Source organism: Mustela nivalis, assembly GCF_964662115.1.
Source record: "Mustela nivalis genome assembly, chromosome: 19".
NCBI lineage: Eukaryota > Metazoa > Chordata > Mammalia > Carnivora > Mustelidae > Mustela > Mustela nivalis.
In genome coordinates, this window is record NC_139038.1 from 30,754,321 (window position 1) to 30,763,687 (window position 9,367).

The following is a 9,367-nucleotide window of genomic DNA, read 5'->3' on the forward strand; positions in this document are numbered from 1 at the left end:
CAACCTGATTAAGAAATGGTCGAAGGCGGGGCATGTGACCCTTGATCTTGGAGTCATGAGTTTGAGCCCCACATGGGGGATTAACTAAAAATAAATTTGCAAATGTTAGAGAAAATGGTCCAAGGACCGAAATAGACATTTCTCCAAAGACGACAGGCATGTGAGATGTTCAGTATCGCCCATCATCAGGGGAATGTGAGTCAAAACCACAACGACCTAGCTCCTCCCACCCACCAGAAGAGCTTCTGTAAGAAAAAAAAAAATTAGGAAATAAGTGTTAGCAACGATGAGGGAAAAAATTAGAACTCTTGGGTACTGTGGATGGAAATGCAAAAAAAAAGACACAGCCATTCTGGAAAACATGATGATGGTTCCTTAAAAAATTAAACACAGAATCACCATAGGATCCAGCAACTGCCACTTCTGGGCGCATACCGAAAGGAATGGAAAGTCCGACTCCAGCAGGAATCTCTACGTCCATACGGAGATATATACAATAGATAAAGTCTAGACCTTCTGACACTTGCTATGTATGGACGAACCCTGAGGACATTATGCTGGTCATGGAGGAAGCTGGTCACGGAGACCCAGGTTCTCGGAGTCCACTTAGGGGAGGCACCTCGAGTAGTCACAACCATGGAGCCCAGGACTCCAGCTGCTGGTAGAAGCGGCGGTTCAGGGGTTGTCGGTTAATGGGGACAGAGTTTCAGTTTTGCAGGACAGAAAAAAAAAAAAGTTCTGGAGCTGAATGGTGGAATGGTGGTGTTGGCCGTTCAGCACTGGGGATGTTCTCAAGAGCGCTTGTCTGTGCCCTTGGACACGGTGATTCAATTTCTTTACATGAAAGAACATTTTCAGAGCCCCCGCTCCACGCTCGGCCTGATGATAGGCCAGTCAACACTGTACTCCGGAGCGAGGGGATGATAAGAGACGAACACACTTAAGGAGCCAGAAATCTAGGCACAGGAACGAGCTCAGCCCGACAGACACCCAGACACGCGGGAATTCACGACTGGGTTTATGGGACACAGACCGTACGTTTTGGCAGGAAGCTGGGAAGTAGTTTAAGAGTGCTGCTTATCTGGAAAAGAACCCAAAATCTCTGGAGAGGACAGAAGAGGCACTTAATGGAGTTCTCTCGTGTTCCTATTTTTAAGGAATTTCAACCCAAGGACCTCCCTGAAGCCTTTACGGTCCAGGGCGGGTGGGGACACATCAGAAGCCCTCTGAGGTTGGCAGCCAGAAAAGATACACGGTCCCTGCTTCTCCTGCACGCCCTGTCGGCAACCCCATCCCACTCGGGCCGGAGATCAATCAAGGACCAGCGATCTCCAAGAATAATGTTTCAAAGTCACCTGCTAATGGCGACTGGCCTAGGGAGGGTGCAGAGGGGCCGTCCCTTCTCAGTGAACGGGATCCACGCTTCCATGTGAGCCAGAGGTCCCGGGGTGAGCCTGGGTTGCTCTCAAGTAGGGGGAAACCGCGAAGAGGTCACCAGATACTCTAGATCCATCTGACTGTCCCTGCTGCCGTGGTGCCCTGGGTCCCCTCTCCTTACCCTTCAGGAGTCAGCTCGGGCATAGACCACCCCCCCCGAACTTCCCTTCACTCCGATTTGGGTTTGGGGCGTCCCCTGTGCTCCCAAAGCTTGGGTACTGGGGTCCAGCCCCCTCGCCAGGCTGGGAACTCCAGGGTGGGGACGGGGTGGGTGGGGAAACCAGGTCTTGGTTCTCTGCCTCGCAGGTGTAGGGAACGACCGGCCGCTAAGTCCTGCTCTCTTCCAAAGGGGGAGGGGTCCTTTTAAAAAGGGCCCCCCCCCCGGGCCTGACAATGCTGGGGCTGCCAAAAGGTGCCCCCACCTCGTCCTCTGGGCACCCAGCACAGCACGGCCTCCTCTTCTCTTTACAGTTTGAGACTGTGCCTAGGCAGCACCAGCGGCCCAAGATTTCAGCCTCCTTCGCCAGTACCATTAGCATCAAACAGCAGCGGGTGGCGACCACACTTGCTCCAGATACAGCAAGGGAGGCTCGGAGTCGAAGATTTCAAAATACTTCTGGGGACCATGAAGCTCCCAGCTGGTCTGGAGGATTCTTTATGCCTTCCTTGATACCTGCGCTCTCTCCAGAACACAGCCTGGCTCCCTTCTCCCCCGCCCCTCTGCAAAGGGACCTCCATTCCAGCAACTGTTCTTGCCCTAACGTTTTTCCTTGTGCTTGGCTGCTCTGGCTGAGGCCCCGCGGTGGGAGCCTGGCCTGCCCTGAGGTCTTCCTAGCTTGGGACTGGCTTCTCTTGCCCTCTGCAGCTTCTCCCTTAAGACCCGAGGCTCCTGGAGGGGGACTGATGCTCCCCAATTCCTTCAGCATAAGCCTGGTGGGAGAGAGTCCCTCATTGGGGTAAACACTGCATCTGGAACTGAATTGTTTCAGGGGGCACCTGAAGCCTCCTTTTTGAGGGGCTGGTTCCCAGCACTCAGGCCCCAAGGTTACAGCCTTCAAAGCTGTTCACTTCCTTTGGGAAGGCAAACCTATCCCTTGAATTTTTGACCGAAAAATAAAGCTGGCAGAATCCCTAACACATCCACCGGATGGATGGGACTAACCGTCCACAGGAATGATTCCGGAGTCTGTGAGATCCGCCCTCCAAGAGAAGCCGCACCCCACCCCCCAGGCCCTCTGCACACAGATTCCTAAGATCCTGATTCCAGAACAAAGGGCAAAGCATCAGACACTAGGCACGGGTCAACCAGAAGCTCAGATGCCAGATGTAGTTGTCCTGGCCTCCCCACACAAAAATAATACTCAGCACACAGCAGGTGCTCAATAAAGTCGAGAAGAAGGAACTCTAGAGAGTCGGAGAGTTTTTTGAAGATGGCGCGAACGGGACCAGCCCAGGACACTCCCACGTGCTGGCGGTGTTCTGATTTGTGGGGTGTGGGCTATGCCGTCACGGTTACAACCGAAAGAGTCCAGGCACGACTCTTTGATGTCTGACCTTTTCTTAGACCTTAGAGTCGCCCAGGGAGGCCTGCGTGACCTCATGTAATGGGAGAATCGGGCTCGGAGAACCCAGCGGACTTACACAAGGTCTTCCAACCGGCCGACGGCCAGGCTGGTGCTGATGTGGGCCCCACTGGACCCGCAAGGCTGCCGGCATCAGTCACCACCTCCTGTGTTCCAAGAGCTGTGCTCATAGTCTACCACAGACATGAAGAGAGCCAAGCGCGCTTTCGCCCTGTCCCAAGACACATCCGTCGTGCTTACTCATTTTTCCTGAGTCCACATTAAAATGTCCCCATGGGCCACGTCACACATGATCAGAAACGCACCCCGGAGGTGCACTCAGCCCAGAAGGCGGAGGAAGGAACTGGACTTCACAGTGAAAGCAAATCACTGGAGTGTGGGGCGGGGGTTGGGGGGTGGGAGGGAGGCGGAGCAGTTCAGGGTTTGACGCACCCATGGTTTATAACCATGTGACCTCAGTTTCTAGATGTGCTCAAAGGATCAGTGATTTCTGGTCCAGACAGGAAACTGCTGAAGGTTCCCAACCTGCATCCCACACTCTGTTCCCAGCCAGACACTTAGCAGGAAAAGGGCAGTAGGCTGGGCACGGGCCCGGACCCCAAAGGGTAAGCGTGGTTCTCCTTTCTCAAGGCAGATGTGACAACACCCACGCTTTGCAATCTGGGGCGTGTGGCTGGGTGTGCACACACACGTGCAGGATTCAGAGAAGGATGGGTGGGACAGGGGATGATTCCATTAGAAATACCTAGAAACTGGGCTACAGCATATAAAGAGCAGGTCCATAGAAAGTTTTTTTTAAAAAAATCTAGTCTCCATGGAGTGATTTGGTAAACGAGAAAGGTGACATCAGAAGAGAAATGCAGCTAAGGGGTAAACATTAGGCAGAAAATTTGATTTTACTGGGGACCAAATGCAAATGAAAATAACAATGGTCATTTTGTTCTGCCGCAGAGGAGGTACTGAAGTAATAATACCCAGAACCTGTGAGGCTGTGGGCAAAGCCAAAGCCCTCTGATTCTGTAACTGGTAGTTTTAATTTGCACCTCTGTAGTGGGTTCCTTCCTTCCTTCCTTTCTTTCTTTTTTCTAATTTGACAGAGATCGCAAGTAGGCAGAGAGGCAGGTGGGGGGTGGGGGGTGTGGAGCAGGCTTCCCGCTGAGCAGAGAGCCCAATTTGGGGCTCGATCCCAGGACCCTGGGATCATGACCTGAGCCAAAAGCAGACGCTTTAACCCACTGAGCCACCCAGGTGCCCCCCTAGTAGTGGGTTCCTAACATCTTTTTAAAACCATTCATTCCTTTGACCTAATTAGCCCCGCCTCTGGGACTTTATCCAAAACCAGGGAGGAGGGGAAACAGGCATGATTCCCAAGAATTTCCAAATAACTTCATTATTCAAGATGATGAAAAATCAGAGACAGCTAACAGGGAAATGATTTTTTAAAGCTGTGGTCTATTAATCTGATACACTATCTCGGACTCATTTGTCAAGAAGTCCAGCATTGGGCAATATATTAACATGAAGAAAAAGATTAGCTTCCAAGTCAAGCAGAAGGCAGGACTGCACAAATATTTGCACTAAGAATGACTGCATGTGGGCAAGGACTGGTAGGGATACTTCAAGTATCCCTGAAATGGAAACAGCTCATATAGGAAGAGGGATCACATTGTAGGTGATCGTTTTTCTTTTAAAAATTCCTTTTGGGGGGCGCCTGGGTGGCTCAGTGGGTTAAGCTGCTGCCTTCGGCTCAGGTCATGATCTCAGGGTCCTGGGATCGAGTCCCACATCGGGCTCTCTGCTCAGCAGGGAGCCTGCTTCCTCCTCTCTCTCTGCCTGCCTCTCTGCCTACTTGTGATCTCTCTCTGTCAAATAAATAAATAAAATCTTTAAAAAAAAAAAAAAAGAAAGAAATTTGTATTACAAAACTTTAAAAAAAAAAAATTCCTTTTGGGGGCGCCTGGGTGGTTCAGTTGGTTAAGCATCAGACTCTGGGTTTTGGCTCAGGTCATGATCTCAGGGTCCGGACTGAGTGGGACATGGAGACTGCTGGAAACTCTCTCTTTCCCTCAGCCTCTCCCTCGACCCCACATGCTTCCTTTCTTCCTCTCTCTAAATGTGACTCTTGATCCCCGGGTCGTGAGTTTGAGCCCCACACTGGGTGTAGAGATCACCAAAAGGAAAAATAAACATCAGTGGCACCTGGGTGGCTCAGTCAGTTAAGCCCATGTCTCTCTCTCCCTCTTTTTTTTTTTTTTTTCAAAGATTTATTTATTTGACAGAGATTGCAGGTAGGCACAGAGAGAGAGGAGGAAGCAGGCTCCCTGCGGAGCAGAGAGCCAGATGCAGGGCTCAATCCCAGGACCCTGGGATCATGACCTGGGCCAAAGGCAGAAGCTTTAACCCACTGAGCCACCCAGGTGTCCCACCCATGTCTCTTGACCTCAGCTCAGGTCTTGATCTCAGGGCCATGGGTTCAAGCCCTGTGTTGGTCTCCACGCCCAGCATGGACCTATTAAAAATTTTTTATTTACAGGGGCGCCTCGGTGGCTCAGTGGGTTAAGCCTCTGCTTTCGGCTCAGGTCATGATCCCAGGACCCTGGGATCGAGCCCCACATTGGGCTCTCTGCTCAGCGGGGAGCCTGCTTCCTCCTCTCTCTGCCTGCCTCTCTGCCTACTTGTGATCTTTGTCTGTCAAATAAATAAATAAAATCTTTAAAAAATTTTTATTAACAAAGAAAAATAAACTTAAAAAAATAAATAAAGAGGGGCACCTGGGTGGCTCAGTGGGTTAAGCCTCTGCCTTTGGCTCAGGTCATGATCTCAGGGTCCTGGGATCGAGCCCCACATCAGGCTCTCTGCTCCGTGGGGAGCCTGCTTCCCCCTCTCTGCCTGCCTCTCTGCCTACTTGTGATCTCTCTCTGTCAAATAAATAAATAAAATCTTTAAAAAAAAATAGATACCCTGGTATGATGCTGTTTGTCCCCGAGAATTTTAGAAACTGAAAAGAAGGGAGAGGAGAACAGAAAGATAGTGTTTACTGAGTACAGAGCCCCAGGGAAGATGAGAACATTCTGGAAATGGATAGGGATTATAGTTGTCCAACACCGTGAACGTGTCTGATACCACTGAATGAGACATTTAAAAATGGTAAATTTTAGGTTATGTGCATTTTACTGTAGTAGAAAAAGAAAAAACAGGAAGGAAAACACAGGCTCGAAGGGCTTTTTTTGTTTCTGAAATCAGACAGGTTGGGGGTAGCCAAGAGTGGCACGCGTTTATAGGAACAGAAGCGCAGAGGGAGAGCAGGAAGGTGGAGACAGAGGAGGGTGAGGATGAGGGAGGAGGCGGCAGGGGACCCCGTCCTCCTCGAAGCTGCTTTCTGTGGTCAGGGAGGGTAACAGGCAGGTCATTTCTCGGAGGAAGCTCCTAGAGGGAAGGGGAAAAAAAATGTTTATGCTCTACCAATCCTGGGTTCTGTGGCTGGGGTCCTGTCAATTATGCTGACGAGAGACTGGCAAGAGGAAGCGAGAAGTGTCTTAGCGTGTGTTTCAAGCATGTACCTGGGAGAGCTGCATGAGGAACGGGGAGAGAGAGAGAGTGAGCGTTCACAAGAGAACGACACGGTTTTCGAGAAGAGACAAGTCGAAGGAGAAGGTTGAGCTTCTAGAGGCAGAACATGGAGGGAAGGGGTAAATATACAGGGGAACTAACCAACAGGGTTTGTTATGTGGATGCCTTTAGTGGTCCTAAGGGACTGGAGTTCTCTGCCAGGAATAACCTGTACCCTTCTGGGAAGGGAGAGAGGGAGTCAGGTTTATAAATTTAGTCCTGTGAAGGGCACCTGGTTGGCTCAGTTAAGTGCCTGCCTTCAACTCTGGTTATGATCCCAGAGTCCTAGGATCAAGCCCCGAATCGGGCTCCCTGCTCAGCGGGAAGCCGGCTTCTCCCTCTCCCATTCCCCCTGCTGTGTTCCCTCTCTTGCTCTCTGTCAAATATATAAATAAAATCTTCAAAAAAAATTTTTTTTAGTCCTGCTCTAGGCCAATAGCGGAAGAGCAACAATCTTTTCCTGTGTCTGCTTTTCCCCAGCTGCCTTCAGCATCAAACTCTTTGGGGCATAATTTCAGGTAGCACGTTCCGCTGCCCTTTGCCTCTGTCAGTCCTGTTCTTGCCACCTGCGTGGCTTCTGACCAAATTAAAAGCGTATAAAGTCTGTATATGTGTGTGTGTGTGTCCCCCGTACACACACACACACACACACACACACACACACATACATGTGTGTATGTAATTATATTTTTTTAACAAATCTACTCTCCATGAGATGGTGTGAGTGAAACCTGAGTTTTACAACAGAAGGGGGCCAAGGGAAAAACAGCTTATGTTTGACCATTGTCTAAGTAAGCAGGAAACTGACCCAGTCTACACAACAGCTTGGGAAAAACCATGGGAGCTTTCATTACCTAACCTCAGTTCTCAACGATTCTTTAAAGACGGGGAAGGGGTAGAAGCTCTCTGGCCAGGACTTCCTCCCTCAGGAGAGGAGCAGAGCCGATCCTTGGCTGCTGAATGCAGAGGACGCATTCCAGGGACTTCCTACTGCCTGGGATGGGGGTGGGGTGCTCTAGGAGATGATGTGTATCTTAGCCTACTCCTCCAAGAACAACTTGGAAGAATGTAGCATTTCCTGAATGTAAAACTTTTCAAAAAATTAATTAAGAGAAAAATGGTAACCTCAAGTCAGCTTAAGACTTGTCTTATTTGGTAGTGGAGAAGGGGGGTTATGCTCATCAAGACAAAAAAGGGGCATGTCAAGGCCACAGTCTAGGCAAGCAAACTTGAAAACCTAGAAGAGACAGATTTTCTGGGGGCTGGGGGGCGGAATACCAACAAGAACATGCAGGGGTTTAGAACAAGTCTCCCCCAAATGTACAACTTTGGCACAGTCTACTTTGCCCTGAAGACAGCTGAGATCCTGCAAGTTCAAAAGAACGTTGCCCCTCCCCTAAGTACCCAGAAGAATCTAAAATGAGGGCTCTTTCCCAGAATGAGAGCTATTACCAGAGATAGAGTTTATCTGCAAGATCCATCTGCATGGCAGGGTAAACATCTCATTACCCAACATCTCTTCTTATTGGCCTGCAAATGCCCTCCTCCCCCTTCGAAGCCCCAGACCCGCCTTCCCATCTCTTAGCTCAGGACAGCATATAGACCTCTTTTTTCCTTTCTGTCTTTGAACCCCTCCTCTGTATTCCTGTAGATTCCCATACATATCAGATTAAATTTGGTTTCCTCCTGTTAACCTGTCTCATGTCAATTTCATTCTTAGACCAGCCAGAAGAGTCTGTGAAAGGTAGAGGAAAACTTTTCCTCCCCAATATACCGAAAAGGGAAGATAGCTATACCCGAAGAAACTTGGGAAGGCTGTTGCAGACATACCACCATTTCCCTAACCCCTACGGTGGGCGAGGAAGGGAGAAACCATAGGCGTAGATCCATTCCCGGGTGAAGGGAACCAACCTCAAGTCAACCTTAGGGATGCTCATAATGCCATTTAAATTTAACCAGCGCCTAGAGGAGAAAGGAACACTTCCAAATTCTTTATCAGGGACATCGATATTGAAAGCCAATGATTACAGCACAATAAAAGAAAACCACAGACCAACTGTGCTTACATAAAAACCAATGCAAGGCAAAGAGGGGAGCCACCGGTGGTAACTGCCCCTTGGGGGGAGAAGTCATCGCTGCAGAAGTCCAGCTTAACAACGTGCCAGTGTGCCTCTCAGCATTTTCTAGCAGGTTAGCCCTTTGCTGGCAGTTATCACCCTGTGTCTCCATGGATGTGGCTCAGTGAACTGAAGTAAGACGGCAAAGGGGTAGGAGGCCTAAATATCATCGGGTCCCAGGAGTTCAGCTAGATAGTTATCAGACCATTCTGAGCACCTACAAACTCAACAGGAGAGCGAAAAGAAGAAGAGCCACAATTCTAGGAACAGAAAACCAGCCACTTTCTGGAAGGTAGGACGTGCGGAGAAGTGAATCCGAAGCGACGGGAAGACGGACTGCAGGGGGAGAGGCCTGCTCCCGACAAGCGGTGGAACAGCAGAGCACAAAATCGGAACTTGTAGAAGTCTGCTCCACTGAGGGACATCGCTCCGGAGCCTAAGCAGGAGGTGGAGCCTCGTGGGGACTGTGTCATCTCAGGACACAGAAAACCAGGGGTGCCTGAGGCAGTGGCAGAGCTCCCAGGTATCAGAGTGGGGAAGCCAGATGCAGAGATGGAGCCGAGCAGTGGGCTCTCAGCTCATGGTTACCTTAAGCCGTGATTAACAGCACAGTTGGTCCAC

The 9,367-nt window shown here is 50.0% G+C and overlaps 1 protein-coding gene across 1 annotated transcript in view; it reads left to right on the forward strand.

The window, feature by feature from the left end:
• Window positions 1-4,091, forward strand: part of LOC309854683 (uncharacterized protein) — a 150,590-nt gene extending 146,499 nt beyond the window's left edge. Inside the window, exon 73 of the mRNA XM_082714086.1 lies at window positions 1,909-4,091. Within this exon, the coding sequence (XP_082570212.1) occupies window positions 1,909-1,913 (5 nt within the window). The 3' untranslated portion in view covers window positions 1,914-4,091. The remainder of the gene's footprint in view (window positions 1-1,908) is intronic.
• The last annotated feature ends 5,276 nt before the right edge of the window (window positions 4,092-9,367 follow it).